The 17199-nt window shown below is 60.5% G+C and overlaps 2 protein-coding genes across 10 annotated transcripts; one reads left to right on the top strand and one right to left on the bottom strand.

Moving 5' to 3' along the window:
- The first annotated feature begins 604 nt into the window (after positions 1–604).
- On the top strand, positions 605–3387 carry LOC101234247 (somatomedin-B and thrombospondin type-1 domain-containing protein). Of its 7 annotated transcripts, XM_030286068.4 has the most exons (6): positions 642–994; positions 1721–1903; positions 1978–2083; positions 2485–2658; positions 3039–3159; positions 3252–3387. In XM_030286068.4, exons 1-5 carry the CDS (start codon positions 787–789, stop codon positions 3142–3144), a joined length of 777 nt encoding a protein of 258 aa, XP_030141928.4. In that variant the 5' UTR covers positions 642–786; the 3' UTR covers positions 3145–3159; positions 3252–3387. The 7 variants fall into 7 exon arrangements, with proteins under 7 accessions (XP_072792327.1, XP_030141928.4, XP_030141929.4 ...); XM_030286069.4 differs by having other exon boundaries at positions 1993–2083; positions 3039–3294; XM_030286067.4 differs by having other exon boundaries at positions 3039–3294.
- A 515-nt stretch (positions 3388–3902) lies between these two features.
- Positions 3903–17083, bottom strand: LOC100223798 (tRNA (32-2'-O)-methyltransferase regulator THADA). Of its 3 annotated transcripts, none has more exons than XM_030286059.4 (31): positions 16934–17082; positions 16330–16507; positions 16081–16167; positions 15699–15726; positions 15263–15411; positions 14967–15089; positions 14631–14751; positions 14234–14388; positions 13666–13750; positions 13228–13364; positions 12738–12935; positions 11680–12376; positions 11441–11593; positions 11240–11349; positions 10947–11107; positions 10540–10706; positions 10076–10261; positions 9462–9613; positions 8963–9106; positions 8610–8714; positions 8251–8451; positions 7870–8020; positions 7518–7752; positions 7132–7371; positions 6791–7016; positions 6463–6669; positions 6037–6275; positions 5650–5832; positions 4949–5215; positions 4651–4856; positions 3903–4537 (listed from the first exon to the last, which is right to left on the bottom strand). In XM_030286059.4, exons 1-31 carry the CDS (start codon positions 17035–17037, stop codon positions 4245–4247), a joined length of 5688 nt encoding a protein of 1895 aa, XP_030141919.4. In that variant the 5' UTR covers positions 17038–17082; the 3' UTR covers positions 3903–4244. The 3 variants fall into 3 exon arrangements, 2 of the variants coding, with proteins under 2 accessions (XP_030141919.4, XP_030141920.4); XM_030286060.4 differs by having other exon boundaries at positions 14234–14385; XR_005981949.2 differs by lacking the exon at positions 3903–4537 and having other exon boundaries at positions 4716–4856; positions 4949–5085; positions 16934–17083.
- Between the last annotated feature and the right edge of the window lie 116 nt (positions 17084–17199).

The following is a 17199-nucleotide window of genomic DNA, read 5'->3' as shown; positions in this document are numbered from 1 at the left end:
CACATTCCCCGCATCTGCCCTCCCGCCGCGTTTCTGTGGTGCCGTAGGTGATCCCGTAGCTTTTGGAGCTTTAGAGCTTCACGCTGACTCACTAACACCCATGGCCGTGGGGCTGGAGCCCTGCCCTGCCCGTGCCAGGCTGGCCCCACTGGATTTGTGCCAAATTTCTCCCTGAGGGAGCTGGGGGTGCAAGAGCCAGGGCTCAACCCATCCCTCCTCCCTCTTGTAGCCAGCGATGAGCTCAGCCTTAACACAGGAGGATGAAGGAGGAAAGCCTGGGCACGGTTTACCTGCGGCTTTTGGCTCTGAAGCCAGTGAGGGTTGCATTAGGTTTTTTTTTTATTGTTATTCTGTTTTACATTCGCAATTTGAATAAAATCAGTCTGGCTTTAGCAGCTGCGTTGGCGTCCGGGCTGTGCTGAATGGGCAGTGAGTGGCTCCTGCCCTGTGGGTGGGGGACGGGGCTCCCCATCACGCCGAGATGGTGCTCCTGGGGGAGCATCAGCTCCTACCCAGCAGTGCCCAATCACAGATGCTCTCAGGCAGGGCTGTGCTGTCTCATGCACAGTGCTTTATTAAAAACCCTGGTTAATTGTATGAAGTCCTTGCCCTTGCCATGGAGCCGAGGGGCGGTGGAGCAGAAGGGAACGGGCTTTGTCCCCCCGCCCAGCCCGGGGGCGGTGCGGCACGGCCGGAGCTCCCACCCGCACAGCCGTCGCTCCTCATCCAGTGTCCGCTGGAGCAGGGCAGAGCCATCACCCCGCGGGGCTCGCAGGCTCCGGTGCCATGCGGGGCCCGCTGCTCTGGGCGGGCTGGCTGCTGGCCGCCGGCTGCCTGGTAGGAGCCACGGGCAGCTGCCGGCAGCGCTGCTGCCCCGGCAGGAACAACGCCTGCTGGGCCCCCGGTGCCCCCCGGGCTCGCTGCTACTGCGACTCGTACTGCCAGAGGACGGGAGACTGCTGCCAGGACTACCTCACCTCGTGCCGCCGTGCCGGTGAGTGGTGAGGGGATGGCACTGGCCGGACCGCGGCTGGGGACGGCAGCCTGTGCCTCTGTGCTCGGTGGTGGGTGTTTGCTGTTACCTGTTAGCCCCGGACTTGGATGATAGCAGGATGTGTCTGGGATGCTGGCTGGGCTGGATTTGTAGCAATGTTCCAGTTGTCCCCTTTTTTCCACGCTGAATGTCTGGGTGGCCCCAGTGCAATGAGGGAGCTCCAAGGAGTGGCCTCTGGTTTGTAGCTGATGGTAGCACTGTCACTGCAAGCCTGAGTGGTTAGTGTCCTGGACCCAGCAGGACAAGCCCCGGTGTCACCTCTGCTACTGTCACAGGGGACTGGGGAACTGGGGGCTGCACTAAGGGTGCCAAACAGGCTCATGGGCTTGGGGAGTGCAGAACCAGCCTGCCCTGGGGACCCAAATCTGGGTAGGCTGGTGCTGGCCACGGCCCCCTGGACAATTGCAGCAGTCAGCCCTTCCTAATCTCCGGGGAGATTAGCAGGGTCCCAGCTCAGCGCGATGCACACAGGGATAAAGTCCTGCAGAAGCAGCTCACAAAGCCCCTGCACTAGCAGGGGTCAGGGGAGAGGGGCTGCTGGGGTGACTCTGGCCCTTGCCCTTGCTCCTCTCTCATCGTTCCCTGTGCTGCATCTCCCCTGCTCTGCTCTTTCCATTGTTCGTGACACTGAAACTCTTTCTTCTCCCTCTCCTCCATCCCTGGCAGCGGTGGGCTGTGCTGTGGGGCCCTGGGGGCCGTGGAGCGGGTGCAGCTCCCCGTGCGGGGTTGGCAGCAGGGCCCGCAGCCGCCAGGTCACTGTGCCGCCCCGGCACGGGGGCGATCCCTGTCCTGACCTCAAGCAGCGCCGCGGCTGCCTGGGGCAGCACCCGACCTGCGGGACGGCCAAAGGTAACTGGGCTGCGTGCTCGTCCCCATGTGCTGCCGTCCCGGGGTGTCTTTAATCATCCCCGTGCCCCTCACAGCTGCTCTTCTGCCAGAGGTAGCCAAGATACTCCCCAACTCCTTCAGCCAGGACTTCAGAGATCCCTGGCGAAGAGCTGTGCTGCCACTGCCGGAGGAGCCCTCTGGGTATGTGTGGAGTCGGGGCCCCTCCGTAACCCCCCTCCCCAAAGCCGGGACCCCCCTGCACCCCCTGTGGTCATGGGCTCTTTGCACCCCCAGGCCCAGGGCCTTTTTGCGTCCCCCAGACATTACTTTTCTCCCTGCACTAAACCCCGTTGCACCCCCATACAAAACCATGGCCCTCTGCATGCCCCACAGAACCGCCATCCTTCCCACCCTCCAAACCAGGATCCCTCTGCACCCCCCCAGAACCATTACCCTTCTCACCTCCCCGGCCGAGGCCTCTCTGCCACCCCCCAAACCTACATCCCTTTATACCCCAATCCATCAACAAACCACCGCAACTTCTGCCCTACCTTCCGACCACCATTTTCCCTTTTTTCTCCTCCCATTTTCCCCCTCCCCAGCTCCCCTTTCCCCAGCTACTGCGGCTATTTCCGCCTGACGCAGGTGGGACCCCCGTGCCGCGGGCGCGCCTGGAGCCGCCGGCTGCAGCGGGACAAGCAGGTGTGTGTGGAGTGCTGGGGGAATCTGCCCCACCGCCGCCCCCACTGCACTGGGCACGGGCTGCAAGGAGCCAGGTAGGTGCTCATCTGGGGCATCCCCACCATGGGATCTCTCCTAAGGAACATCTCTCCCTGTCTCTAAGGCATTCTTCTTTTATATTGTACTTATAATATTTGTGTACAAAGCTGTAATTATGTTAAAATATGCCACAATGTATACTATAATATTATTAAATGAATCAATAATATATCCTATAAATCAATATTATAATAGAAAAATAAACATATTAAAATAGAATAGACTATCTCTGTTGGAAGGGACAATGATCATCTGGTCCGACTGCCACTATTATATATATATATATAATATAAACCCATATATAAAACTATATTTGATTTTTTAAAAATGTATTTATTGATGGCACACCCTAGTTTTCACTGATTTTCCCTTCCAGGACATTTTGGGTGGCCGCTTCTGTGGTGGGGTGCCAGGGCTCGTGGGTGCAGGAGAGCCTGCAGGAGGGGTGTGTCTGCTCCCCACCAGCTCTCATCTTTGTGTAGGATCCCCCTGGGAAGGTGAGCTGAGCCCCCCCATGGCACCACTCCTTGCTGGGAGGTGGGGAATGAAATAAAAATGTGGTCTCTTTCATAATTTCACCCTCCTGCAGGTTTGCTGTTCACCCTTGGTGCCAGCTCCCTCTGTTTTTCATTAAATATTTTGCTGAAGAATGGAAAAACCCTTCTTATAAAGACTAGAAATAAGGGAATTGCTGAAGTGTGGTGATTAATGGTAGAAGAACAGCATGATGAGGTTAAATCTGGGTGAGAAGATGATGTGGCGGTGACACGGTGTCATGATGTCATGCTCAGCCATGACGTACTTTCCATAAGCTGCAACTGGCAAGCAACATGAGGATGGAGGGAGCATTCCTCCTCTTGTCTGAGCTCACTCACTGCAGTGTCAGGTGAGCCAGGCAGGGCAGTTTTGCAGAGATATTTAACAGACACCCAAAAGGTGCCAGTACCCAGTTCCAGCCGTGGGGCTTGGCAGTCCCATTGGAAGGAATGAGGCTGGGTGCTGCTGCCCTTCTCCAGTCCTTGCCCACCATGACATGACCTTGCTGGTGGGGTCCCTGCCCCAGCTTTGAGTGGTACTACCACAGCCTGTGGTGGGAGCACGTGCCATGCCAGAGCTGGGTCTTTCTCCACTGCAGCCAGTGGCTGTTGTCTGTTTGCTGCTCAGGACATGTTTGGCTCCTGCAGCTTGCTCTCACACCACCCTCCTGGGCAGCGGAATTAAAAGGCTTCAACACTGGGAATGTTCTTGGCCTCTTTATTTGGGGTAAAAGCCCACGTCGGCCAAAGACCAAAGTGCTGGTTAAAAAAACAGGTGGCGAGAGTTGAGTATGAGGGCATGTGAGAGTTCTGGAGCACAGGTCCCCTCCTGCCAGCCAGAGCTGAGGGCAAGGAAGCCATGGACATAGGCCAAGGCAATGCTGCACTGGAGTCCTCAGCTGCAGAATTAGAAACTGGGAACAAAAGCGAGTGTGTCCCACATTGTGAGTGGGGTTCCCCTGAGTTACACCACCAAACCTGCAGGCCTGGCTGCTGGTCAGAGAGAGCATCCAGGAAATGGAGGGAGATGGCTGCAGGATTCCGTGTCACACTGCTGCATGCTTGGAGCTGTCAGTCCCCAACAGTGGTCCCAGCTCTCCTGGTGCATTGTCCTGATTTGGCACAGGGGCCAGGCCATGCTGCACCAGCAGCCCCTGTACCAGCTCCAGCTCCTGCTCCAGCTCCTGGGAGCCACAGCCCAGGCCTGGCATGGTGGTGGCACTTTCCCCCAGCACCCGCAGCACCCGTGCCACCAGGCGGGCCCTCACCAGCAGCACGGCCAGGGCTGTGTGGAGCTTGGCACAGCCCAGCGCCTTCATCCCCCAGCGGACAGCAGCCCCTGTGGAGAGAGCGGGGAAGGAGCCGTGAGTGGGGCGGGGTCCCCATGGGCAGAGCTGGCCTGGGGAACAAGGACACTGTTTGCTTGTCCCAGGCACTCCACGCTCGCCATACCTTGGCTCCAGCAGCGTTTGCAGTACTGCAGGTCCCTCAGCACACCGGGGCCTGTGGCTTCCAGCCACTGCAGAGCCAAGGCATGGAGTGGGCTGCCAGTGGGAGCCTTCTCCAGGAGCTGCACCAGGACAGGGAGCAGCTGCTGTGCCAGGACAGCTGGCTCTGCAAAAACGTTGGGTTCGTCCTCCTTGTACAGGCTGGCAGCTCTGGGGAGAAAGCAGAGGTGTGAGTGAAGCCAAGGGCTGGCCCTGTGCTACCCCACACTCCCTCATGCCAGTCCACAGGTCCAGCAACTCACTTGTTGGCCTCCAGCTCCTCCACAACACTCCTGAGATCTAAGATGGGGATATGCTGAAGTAGTGAGTCGAAGGTCTCAGGGTGCCCCCCGAACTCTCCCAGAAGGAGTTCTAGGAGCCTCTGGAGCCCCACGTTGTCCTGCACAAAGATGCAGCCATCTTGGAGCAGCTTCCCTGGGCTCTGCTGCAGGAGGCTGGCAAAACCTGAGGCCTCATGCCGGACCTCCCGCTCCTCATCTTGCAGAAGGCGAATGGCCATGTTTATCAGCCTGAGGAAAGGGAAGAGAAGGGAAAGGAAGCATACTGCATGCCCTAAAGCATCCCAGCCTGCTTGGAGGGGAGGATGACACCTCAAAAGAATGCTTCTCTGAGGGCCTTTTTTCCTGGACTGTGAAAGACACAGCCACCACCCAAGAGCTTGGAAAGGTAGGGGTTGTGCTGGGGATTGAGGGACTCAGCAATGCCATCTGCTGCTCATAATGGACTGGCTGCTTGTATTAAAATGCCACCCACACTTTTTTTTTTAGGCTGTGAGCTCTTGACTGCCCGTGATTTTTGAATGAGTGGGGCTTTCCTCCATACCCTTGAGTTTTTGCAGGGGACACCTTCTGCAGGGCCCATTATCTGCAGCAGGCTGGGGCGGGGGCTGCAGGGAGCAGTGCAGCAAGCACAGCCATCCCCAGAGATGGGCTCAGTGACCTACCGCAGAGCCACGGGGCCGAGCGAGGGACGGGCAGCACGCAGGGATCGCCGCACCACACCGGCCCCCGCCAGCTGCAGGGAGCGGGCAGCCGCCAGCCGCAGCAGCTCGGACCAAGAGGACTGGCTGCACTCCTCCAGCGCCGCACACCAGCGCTCCACCAGTGCCACGGCCTCGTCCCCACACCTGCCAAGGCCAGGGAAGAAGAGTGATTTCAAGCACACCTTGCTGCTCCATTAGGGGACCAAAGGCTACTGGCTGCCCTGAGATTGCAGGAGCCAGGTGCAATGCTGTGATTTATGGGAGAGAAGTCATGGCTGTTTCTAGTAAGGACTAAGGAAGAATCTGCTGGAAGAATTGGGCAGCCCCCCAGCAGCAGCAAGGACCTACTGGTGGGCAAGCAGCAGGCTGGCAGCACACAGTGCCTGGAAGAGGAGTTCAGGCCCAGGACACTCAGCCTCCACCATGTGCAGCAGCATCTCCAGGCATGATCTTGAGGAGCCCTGGAGCTTATTGGAAGCTTCCTGGGACCATGACGAGGGATCTCTGTAAAGATGCAGCAAAGCCTCAAGGTACAATCTCAGGAACTCTTTGTCCCTTCTCTCTTGCAGCACCGACTGCAAGCTCTCCTAGTTAACAATAGGAAAGAAGGTACATGGTTAGTGGTCCTAGCACTGCAGGACCAGGCAAGTGCCCTGCATCCATGCACCCTCAGCCTGGGGAGCACCAAGCTTCTCAGCAATGGGATCTCAGGGGGTCCCATCTGCGTGGTGCACTGGGGCCCCTCTACTTGGTGAATTTTGAGCCCCATCATACCAGCAATGTCAGCCCAAGAGCGTTCTCCACCTCCTTGCATGTTCCTCGCTCCCCATCAGTCACCCAGCTCAGGATGCCAAGCTGGATGTCGGGGTTGGGCTGCTGGAGAAGTGAGCAGACAGCAGCAATCCGTTTGCTGTCCGCCAGCCGGGCTGCCTCGCTGCACATGAAGTGAGCCATGGTTTGGTGGAGGACGGCTGAGCCCACCTGCAGGAAAAGAACAGAATTCCCCTCCCAGTGCTCAGCCTGGAGCAATGGCTCCCCCTGTCCCTGCCCAGGCTCACTGGCAGTCAGGCATGGCCATGATTTTCCTGGCAGGAAGCAGTACCTGCAGCTCGGCACAGCCTGACGTTTCCCCCTGCAGGAGGCTGCCCAGCTCGGTGCTGATGGTGTCATGGATGTACTGGGCGAAGCCAGGGCTGAAGGATGTGGGCAGGAGGGCGAGGACCTGGAGGAAGGCGGCGCGGACGAGGGGGCAGCGCTGGGCCGGGGTGAGCAGCCAGCCCCGCGTCTCCAGCTGCAGAGTCACTGGGTGCAGCGCCTCGGCCGACAGCCTGCAGGGAGACACAGCCTCACCACGGGGCAAGCGCCGAGATGGAGTCTTCTGTGCCCAAAAGGCTGCACTTGGCACAGTGACCCCAGCTGGGGCGACAGCGTGGCAACACTCACCCCCCGGCACCTGTGGCGGAGCCCAGCAGTGCCCGCATCTGCAGCAGGTGCCCGTGGACAGCGTTGTGAGAGCGGATCTCTCCGGGGGCTGCAGGGAGCTGCCGGGCCAGCTGCAGGAGGAGCCTGCAGCGCTGGGGAGGGGGCACAGCGGGCACCAGAGCCTTGGCAGCCATGGCTCGCACAGCGTAGATGGGGCTCTCTGCCAGCCCCAGCAGTGGCCCCAGGAAGGGAGCAGAGGGACTGTGGAGCAAAAGGGGCAGTATGTAGTGATGCTCTGGCTGGAGTAAAATCTCACAAGAGCCAGAGCCAGCCTCAGCACCATGGGAGGAGCCCTTCCCACTGCAGGAGCCCTTGGCTAAGGCACAGCATCCCCACTGCCCCCATACCTGCCGGGACTGTCAGCACCAGGCTGCAGCTGGGCCAAGAGGGTGAGGATGGCGTGGAGTGCAGGGTGCAGGCGGGGCCCCCCTGATGTGGGTGCTGTGGCCACCTTGAGCTCTCCGAGCAGCACAGCGCCCAGCTTTGGGTGCTGCCCAAGGAAGGCATGCAGGCTCAGCCCCTCTGATGGGCAGCCATCCCTGTGGCTCCGCGGCTGTCCCAGCAGCCGGGATGTGAGGGCACCTGCAGGGACAGAGAAGGCAGTGTCAGGTCCCGTCCAACCCTGCCAACCCCCTGCACTTCAGCCCACACAGGCCCCGAGCCCTGGGGGCTGTGGGATCTCTCTCTGCCAGTACTCACTGAAGAGCTGGATGGCCGCGTTCCTCATGGCCCAGCACGGCGAGCCCAGGCCCTGCAGTGCCAGGGCCATCATGGGTGTGGCGTGGCACAGCACTGCCCCGCCCAGCCCCGCCCCACGGACCAGTGTCTGCAGCACGTGGAGGGCACACACCTGGGGAGAGCACAGGGGGCTCATGCTACCATGTCTGGGGAAGAGGGTAGGAAAAGACAGGGGAGCCAAAAGGCCATCAGCTCCCAGGCTGGACAGCACGACCAGAGCTGTAGGGTTTTGCTCACTGAGTTCTCACAGTCTCACACTGGGTACCTGGCACAGCTCAGGGGACCCAGCACAGATCACCCTGTCCCCAAAGAGGCTCCAGCAGCCAGGAGTGCCACACTCACCTGCGGGAGGTCGAGGGTCTGGTCCCAGTCCTGTGGCAGTGCTGTGGCAGCCAAGGTCAGCAGGGTCTGGATGCAGCGGGTCAGGAGCGGCCGTGCCTGTGCCGGGGCCTCGCCGCTGACGATGCAGAGGAAGAGCATGGGGAAGCCGGCAGCACGGCGCGTGATCGAGCTGCTCCGGGGCCCACTCAGTGCTTCCAAGCCCTGACAGAGAAACAAAATCCACCTGAGATCTGGCTGGAAACCTGTCACCTGGAACCTGCAGCTGCCCTGCCAGGAGGGTGCTTGCCCCAGGGAGTGCAGAAACGCCTCTGGTGCTCCCTGGGGCACACGGGAAACAAGAGGCACAGTGAGTACTGTACCTGCTCCAGCACAGCCCGTGGGATGGCCTGCAGCTCTGGATCCGGGTGGTTCAGCAGCGCAGCGCAGAATTTGGTGAAGCCCATGCTGCAGCCCTCCACTGCTCCCTGGGGCAGAGCAGTGTCAGGACAAGAACCCCAAAGGCTGCACCCACCAGCTCCCCATGGCCCAGAAAACTCTTTGCAAAGGGGAAGATCAAGTGAGAAGATGTGATAGGGTCTGGCACTGGGATCCCAGCCAGGGGACTTCCAGCCTTCCCCACAGCAGACCCTGCCCCCCTGCCCTCACCTTCCTTCCACCCCAGCATGCCAGGGCAGGGCTGGAGGGATGGCCAAGGGCCCAGACACGCTCTTACCCAGTGTCGGCACCGCAGCAGGATCTCCTGGAACACCCTGGTGGCCATCTGCAGGGTGGGGAGCGGCAGGAGCGGCCCCAGTTCAGCACACAGTGCTGGGGATAGCAGCAGCTCGGCCAGGCCCCCCAGGAGCAGCCCAATCTCCTGGGAAGAAGAGGAAGGTCAGCAAGAGTGGCAAGGAGGAAGAGAAGCTGGGCTGGGTGGCAGCAGGGCTGCAAGCCAGGTAGCCTGGCTCTGCCACAGCAGGGGACTATCAGTGTCTGGGAAGAAGCTGGGCTCCATAAGGGCAGGGAGGGGGCTGCTTTTGGGGAGCGTGCTAGTTGAATCCTTCCTGGAAGGGGGTGAGGACATCTGTGAGAGCACTGAAGTAAGGACAGAAATCCTCCCATGTTCATCCCCAGCAAATGTCCCAGGGGGAAGTGAAGCAGCAGCTGGGGTAGGGTGGATGATGGGTGCCATGCTGAGCTGCCCCTCTCCCAGTGCCATGAGGAGTCCCCACCTTCACTGACACCCAGCAGCAAGTCAGGATCAGGTTGTGCTCCTCTGACAACAGGACTGAGTCACCCTCCTCTTCCTCTTGCTCCTGGGCCTTCCCCAGCATGATGAGGGAACCAATGGCATTCCCCATCTCTGCAAATGATGGGGCAGCAGCTGCAAAAGGAAAAGCCAGGTCTGAGCACAGTGGTGGAGGGCAGTGGGAGGGGGATTGCTGCAGGGGTTTGGGAGGACCTGCTGTCCCCCTGTCTGAATGCACACAAATGGCAGTGGCTCCTTCCCTGCCACGTGCCCCACTCAGGAATGCAGGTGCATTTTTCCCACTGCTCTTTCCAAGGCCTATAAGGGCTCTGCCAGCCCCTCCTTTCCCAACTGTTTTCATCTGGCAGGTGCCTCACTGCTTCTGGAAGGCTTTTGCTTCCAGGGCTCCTGTTCTCCCATGGAGTTGAGAAAGGGACCCAGCCCCACCATGGTCCCCTGCTAGAGGAACTGAGCCCAAAGCAAGTGCATTTCCCTGGGGCTGGAGGGCTGCTGGGCTAGGAATGACTTGATGGAATTGCCAGTGGTTCCCAGGCATGGATCTCAGGGCTGGTTCTGCCCCCATGGGGACACACTCACCTTGCTCATCAGCACCGGGGCCTTGCTGGCTCTGCAGAGCCCCCAGGAGGAGGGAGGTGATGTCTTTCACTGTAGTCAGGAGGCAGGTGAGGAGCTCCTGCCAGCTCTGCACCAACTCTGCTGCCTGCATGGAGATGGCCACCTCCGGCACCTGGAGCAGGCACCTGCGCAGGGCTGCGATGGCTCCTGCAAAACACCCACCTCTGCTCACTGTGGTGTCAGCACAGCCCTGGCTCTCCACCTGAGCCCGCGGCTGATGTGGCTCAGGGACACGGGAGTGAACAGGGCCCTGGGTGAGAGGTGTGCAAGGCAGGGGCAGTGCCAGAACAGGGAAACCAAGGCAAGGATGTGGCACCAGCAATGAGCTGTGGTCTGAGTCCTGCCGTGGTTCTGGCCTGCTCCAGGTCCCAGGCAGCTGCTGCAGGAGCTGCTCCCTGCCCTGCCCTGCCCAGCTGGGGCCATACCATGCATTGGTGCGGTGGCTGCTGCTCGCAGCAGGTCCTTGCATGCCACCTTGTACTGGGCTTGCAGCACGTGGAGAAGGTGCTGGGCAAAGCACAGCCCTCGGCTAGACAGTGTCAGGGCTGCCTGAGCCTCCAGGGACAGGCTCTTCATGGTGCCACTGTCTGACCTGGGGAAACAGGCAGATCCTGCTGTGAATACCAGGGAATTTCCCGCCCATCTTGTGCTATTCGGCTCCTTCCTCCCCCATGCAGACTCCTGCACCTCACCCCTCCCCAGCTTCCCACCGCAAGGCTATTGCAAACCCCACCCATGACCACAGACTGGTGAAGCACCAGTGCTGCCAACACACTCTTGGAGAGTCCTGTGCCACCACAGGGAGAAGGAAGGGCATGCCAGGAGCTCATACTTCTGCAGGATGGTCTTCATCAGCACAGCTCCAGCTTCAGCCTCCTGCACTCGGGGGCTGCTCAGGGTGTCCTGGGCCAGCTGGAAGAGAGCCAGGGCAATGGGCTCAGGGAATGTGGCAGGGAAGTAGCGGACAAGCAGCTCCGAGGCCAAGTCTCTGATCTGCCAGGACAGAAAAGACATGGGGAAAAGTGGGACATGGGAAAATGGGAATCATGGTGGGCTTCTCCTCTGAGCCTGCTTGAGGCCAAGGCAGGCATCTTTATCTCCTCCCCTTGGCTTTACAAGGCTCACCTCATTAGTGCTGTCCTGCAGGCAGCTCAGCAGTGCCAACAAATTGGGCTGGGAGAAGAAGTCCCAGCAGCCGCTCTGCCTGGCGTAGCTCAGCAGTGTGGCCATGGTCCCTGTGATGGGGACACAGGGCAGTGGGATGGGATTGGCTAGGAGTATCCCCACAGCTGCAGGTGATACTCCAGGTACCTTGCCTGTACTCACGTGGGGGCTGGCCTTTCTTCCTGTCAGGGCTCCAGGTGTCTGTGCAGGTCTCCAAAACAGCAGCCAGGAGGAGCAGAGCCGTCTTCCTCCTCTGGTAGTTGGAGCCTGGGCTGAGTGAGGCGATGCTGAGCTGCAGCAGCCATTCCACAAAGCCTGTGGGCAGAGAGCATGGCAGCAAGGGATGCTGAGCACGTGTGAATCTCCCAGGGCTGTGGTGAAGCTGCTCAGGGCCTCCTCACCTACTGCCTGGGCGAGCTGCTCAGCTCCCTCGCCCGGCCCGGAGCGTCGCGGTGCCTTCCCCCGCAGCTGGGCCAGCGAGCTGTCCCGCAGCCGGACCAGCGCCTTCCTCACCGCCGCCTGCAGCAGCTGCCGGAACGAGGAGGAGTCGCAGTTGAGGTTGAGGGGCAGGAACTCGCGCAGCAGCTGCACCTCGGTGCCCGAGAGGGGCTGGTTGGTGTTGGGGCTGCAGCAGAGCAGACCCAGCGCTGCCAGCCGAACGCCCTCCTCGCAGGTGCCCAGGCAGCGGGAGAGCCGCTCCAGCGCCTCATCCCCCAGCGGCAGGGCCCCTGCTACACTCTTCTGTGCCTTCAGCACTGACACCCAAGCCCGCAGTGACATCGTGTCCTGGCCACCAAACTGGGCAGCCAGCAGTGCCTGGGTAGCCGGGAGCTGCCGCAGGGTCCAGGTGAGGAGGTGGTTGGCAGCATTGGTCTGCAGAATGGGCAAGGGAGAGCAGAGGGCCTGGGAGAGCAGGGGGAGCCAGCACAGTGCCCACTGCTCTGCCAGGGCCACCTCTGTGCCCTGCTGCCCATCCTGCCACTCGCTGCACTGCTGCCGCACCAGGACCTTGTAGACCTCAGCAGCGGCGGGACACAGGTGGTTGGTGGAGAGGCAGCTCAGGAGATGCTGTGGCAGGTCCGGGTAGGCATCCAGCACCTGGGAGAAAGGCAGGTGACCCTCATCTCCCTGTTGGGCTGAAAGCTGCACTTGGGGAAAAGACAGATGGGTACAGGCCACACTGCAGTCACCCCTGGCACTGAGCATCTCCTCAAAGCTGCTTTTGGGGAGCTTTTGGTGGGCACTGACAGGCAAAGCTTCCCTTCCCGCTGGCACTCCCCAGGGATGCACTGCTGTAGCTCACTACCCCAAGGATGCTAAAATAGCCTCTCTGGGTGGGAAGGCTCCCTGCCCACACAGCTGAGCTTGGTAGAAGGTGACAGGCAGAGGACAGAGGCTGTGCCACCTCAGCAGCAGAGCCATCTGACACCAGGACTGCCCATACCCCTGCCTTCCCTACCTGCTGGCTGCCCATGTAGGGGACGATGGCACACAGCGGCACGTATCTTGCTTTGATCTGCCAGGGCATTGAGACCACCCTCTGCAGCATCTGTTGGTAGAGGGGTCTCTCCTGGTCCTGGAAGTGCTGGCACTCCAGATGGTAGATCTCCAGGAGTAACCGGAAGGAGCTGTGGATGAACTCAGACACACCTTCCACCTGTGGGAGAAGGACCACAAACAGGGGGTTGGGTGGGCTCCCTCTCATGTCTTGCTGTCCTGTGGCAGGTGAAGCACCAGGACATGGCCCTTTAGAGCCTGTGTGTGACAAATGCCAGGACCTCAGCAGTGGGACTGCCCTGCTCTGGCAGCTGCAAGCAAGGGAGTCTATATGGCTGATGGAGCTGAAGCAGGCAGGGATGTGTTATGGGCTGGGAACAGCAGCTGAGCCAGGTGAAGGAAGAGCTGTTCCTGGCTGCCACACTTGGTGCCCTTTGGCACTGTGTCCTTACCGGGGTCTCTGCATTGTTCCACAGCAGCTGGGTGACCTCCTGGAGGAGCTCAGTGTCCTGGGCCAGGATACGGGTCCCTGTCAGGTGCCAGAGAGCAGCCAGGCCCTCCCGCAGGCGCTGCAACCACAGTGCACAGGCTGCCAAAACAGAGCTCTGCTGCAGCCCTCACCCCAGACCCACCTGCACCAGAGCCTGCACAGGCTGTGGCCTTGAGGACCTTGTGTGCAGGAGCAGCAGCACCCCCGTTAGGCACACAAGACCCCAAGAGGGTAAGTGTCCATTGGGCTGGAACAGAAATTAATAGCAGTTTCCAAACCAGCCACCAAGACCCAGAAAAGCATCTTCCCTGGGAGAAGATGAAGCACATGGGGACTCTATGCATCACAAACACAGTGAACCTTTCAAACCTCCCTGCCACGGCCGGGTCACGTCTCCTACCTTGGAAGCAGTAGTAGTGGCAGTCCTTCTGCTCCCTGGTCAGGGCACACACAGCAGGAAAGACCATGTCCAGCAGCAGGCAGGCCTGCAGGGGTACAGCAGCTCAGGGAGAGGGCAGGCACAGAATTTCCAGGAAGAAAACCCTGCCCTGAGACAGGCAAGGAGAGTGCTGCCTGCTTCTCCTGCTCTTACAGAGCACACCTCTGCTCCCTGCCAGAAGTCCTCAGCACTTGGGAGAGACTAGAGCTGGGCAGAGATGGGGCTGTGCTCTGCAGGGACAGCCCCAAGTTCATGCCATGGGAACACAGGGTGAACACTGCTTTGCTTGTGCAGGGGCTTTTGGCAGCACTTTGTTTCCCAGCCCCCCAGGAAAGAGAAATCCCTGCTGGGATGTCTTTGGAAAAAGCTCTTTGGCTAACTGGCTGTGCTCAGCAGGATGCATGGAGCTGCTGGCGTAGAGGGGTGCAGCCTGGCCTCATCCCCCAAGGACCAGCAGGCACCACAGGCATCTGCCAGCCCTCTCCAAGGGCTCCCTCAAGCCCTGTCCACTAGGTTTGAGCTCTCCTACCTTGTTGGGGAGGCCCTCCAGCTGGCAGCTGAGGATGTCCATCTTGCAGCACGTCAGCAAACCTCTGGTAAGCACCAGCTTCTCCAGCCCATCTGGTTCCAGGACACGGGGCACTACCACCACCAGCTCCCCAAATTTCAGCTCCCCAGTGCCTGCTGGAAAATGGCTGCACTGGATGGAAGGAAGGTGGCAAACCCAAATGCTGCTCTGAGACCAACCGCCATGGCTCATTCCAGAACATCCATGGGAGGTGGCTGGAGACAGCTGGAGCTCCCAGACACCAAGAGACAGGCACAGCAGCAGAGTCCAGCTTGGCACCAGCCTCTGTCTCCTCACACCCAAACACGCCTGACACCCTTTGCCAGAGGCCTTCCTCAGCTCAGGATGGAGCACGCACCTTGGCTGGGGAGCTGGAACAGGGTCAGCACAGCACTGGCCCCGTCCTGGGGCTGGGGGGCCGTGTTCACCAACATGCTCAGGGCTGTGCCTGCCAGCAGCCTCGTGTCCTTGTTCAGGGCCTGGACTCGCAGGGAGGCAAAGGCACAACTCAAAACACCATTTAAACCCCAACAACATTTAACTGCACCTGCAAACAGCTACATGGGGTCTCTCAGACATACCAGACACTCTGCAGGCTTGCCTTGGGGAGGGGAATGGGGAAAGCACCCGGGAAGAACAGCACTGCTCTGCTCCTTGGGACAGGCAGCTCCATCCCTCCCAGGGCTGTACGCACCTTCCCCCAAGCCACCTCCAGCAGCAGTCCCAAGAGGCTCTGCAGGGTCTCACTCTTTCCTGATGTGCTCCACACCAGGGGGGCCACATCCTCTGGCAGCACCTGGAAGACCTGGAGGCAGGCCTGGAGGAGCAGGAGGTGCCACAGGGATGATCAGTATTCCTTACCTCTGAAAAAGCAGCAATGCCCCAGGAACGGCCATTCAAAGCAGTTACATCCCTCTGCACATTGCTGCCGGTGCCCAGCCTGTCCTTGCAGGTACTGATCCTTCCCCCACTGCCCAGTCTGGCTCCTACCTTGATGACCAGGTAGCCCCACGTGCTGCCAGGTGTGGGCTGGCCCTGCAGCACCCAGTGCAGGGTGCTGGCCAGGCGCTGCAGCAGCAGGGCCAGGTTCTGGCGCCAGTGCTGCCGGCCCAGGCTGCTCTCCTCCAGGAACATGGACACTGCGGGCAAGGGGACAGCATCAGCCCCAGCCCTCCTGCTCCCAGTCCAGCCAAGGGCACTGATAAGTGAGGTATGAATGGGGCTGGGATGCAGGGAATGCTTGGCTTGTCTTGTTTCCAGCTGTGGGTGGGCAGAGCTGGACCTCTGCAGAGATCACACGGATCTGGCTGATCCCCGCTCCCCTCCCATGAGCACAGAGTACCCAGTTTGGGTTGGCAGGAAATGTTCTGTGCACTCATGGTGTGAGCTCAGAGGAAATCCCAGAAGGTAAGGAACAGAGGCTGACCTGACTGAAGGTCCTCAGGAGACAGCACCTGCAGGGACAGAAGGGTAGTTTGTCCTGTGTGACAACATGCTGATGCTCAGTACCTTGGGCAGGAGAGTTCTGCCAGTGCCAGAGGCTGCCCCAGGGATGAGCAAACGGCTAGTGTGAAAGGCCAGCCCTTGAAACATGTGAACATATGAAAATGTTGACAAAATATGAAAATGAACATGTGAACATGTGAAAAGCCACATGTTACCAGCTGCAAGCAAGGGCAAATCCCCAGAACCATAGGAAGTGAAGAGAAGGACTGGAGGCAGCCCAAACCATGAGGTGCCTGTGATACATGGTCTCCAGACAAGTCCCCATGAAAGCCAGTGACACTGCACAGCCGGGGTTCTCTCACCTCTCCCTGCAGTGCCAAGCCAGCCAGCAGTGTGTCCACCTCCTGGGCCAACAGGGCTTCCTTCCCCACTGCCAGTTGGGTCACCATCTGCCAAGAGACACCCAAGTCAGCTGCTCTGCCCAGACCCCTGGGACACACCAGCTGTCAGGTGCTACTGGGGGAGCCTGCACCACCTCTGAGCCCCTTTGCTGGTAAAGATGCCGGAAAACTCCAGAGATGTGCCAGGAGCGGGCAAATTGCCTTACAGACCTGTTCCAGTTTCTGGAAGGAGCTGCAGCTGCTGGTTGCCTCCATCTGGAACGCCAGGACACAGCGGAGCAGGGGTCGTGCCTCTGCCTCCCCCAGCGCCTGCAGACCCTCGCTCAGCACCCGTGTCAGCTGGAGAGCCTCCTCCAGGTGCTTCTCTTTGCATCTCTTGGCAGTACTCCTGGAGCAGGACAAGGATAGGGGTGAGGATACCTTGGCCCGGTGAAGTTTGTAGCGGGGGAATACCCCGACTCAGTGGGATCTGGGACTGGGGTGCCCCAGCGCGGTGCTCCTCTCTGCCAGCCGCACTCAGCATTTCGCTGGAGGGACAGCGCGGGGGAGGGGAGCTACACGAAATCCTCAAAGCTCAGCGCACTACAAACCCTTGGTGGGCAGAAGGGCACGAAAACCCTCAACACTGCAGCCCTGGGAAGGAATGTGGGGCACGCGAGCGGGGCTCGAACCCCTCGCTGGGCATCGATCTCCACACGCTCCCTCCCTTCTGCCCTCCCGACCCGCGGGACGCACGGCCGCTACACACCGGGGGCATCCCGATGCAGCCGCCGCCGGGCACACCGGAGCTGCCTGCCCGGGGCCGCGCTCTTACCCCGCGAAGTGCCGCAGGCAGCGCAGGCAGGAGAGCACGGCGGGGGCGAGGCCCCGAGTGCCGTAGAAGGCGGCGCAGGCCCGCGCCTCCCGCTCGGCGCCCATGGCGGCCGCGCCTCAGCCGGGCCCGCTGCGGCGCTCGGCGGCGCCCCCTGGCGCTGGCCCGTAACAGCACCGCCCGCGGCGGCGCCGGGACCCGCGGTGCGTCCGTCCTTCCTTCCCTCACCCGGCCTAGACCCGCTGTGCGTCCTTCCTTCCTTCCCTCAC

The sequence above is a fragment of the Taeniopygia guttata genome, chromosome 15, assembly GCF_048771995.1.
Source record: "Taeniopygia guttata chromosome 15, bTaeGut7.mat, whole genome shotgun sequence".
In the NCBI taxonomy this organism is placed as follows: Eukaryota; Metazoa; Chordata; class Aves; order Passeriformes; family Estrildidae; genus Taeniopygia; species Taeniopygia guttata.
Note: the sequence above shows the minus strand (reverse complement) of the source record. Positions and strands in the feature narration are given on the sequence as shown.

What these genes read in the sequence shown, in the direction of transcription:
- LOC101234247 (XM_072936226.1), top strand. Translation starts at nt 787, where the DNA reads ATGCGGGGCCCGCTGCTCTGGGCGGGCTGGCTGCTGGCCGCCGGCTGC. An exon ending in CACCTCGTGCCGCCGTGCCG is followed by an intron (nt 995 to 1,720) that starts GTGAGTGGTGAG and finishes CATCCCTGGCAG; the next exon opens with CGGTGGGCTGTGCTGTGGGG. An exon ending in GACCTGCGGGACGGCCAAAG is followed by an intron (nt 1,904 to 1,977) that starts GTAACTGGGCTG and finishes TGCCCCTCACAG; the next exon opens with CTGCTCTTCTGCCAGAGGTA.
- LOC100223798 (XM_030286059.4), bottom strand. Translation starts at nt 17,037, where the DNA reads ATGGGCGCCGAGCGGGAGGCGCGGGCCTGCGCCGCCTTCTACGGCACT. An exon ending in CCCCGGTGCTGATGAGCAAG is followed by an intron (nt 9,614 to 10,075) that starts GTGAGTGTGTCC and finishes TTCCTTTTGCAG; the next exon opens with CTGCTGCCCCATCATTTGCA. An exon ending in GCTGCTGGGTGTCAGTGAAG is followed by an intron (nt 9,107 to 9,461) that starts GTGGGGACTCCT and finishes TCTTCTTCCCAG; the next exon opens with GAGATTGGGCTGCTCCTGGG.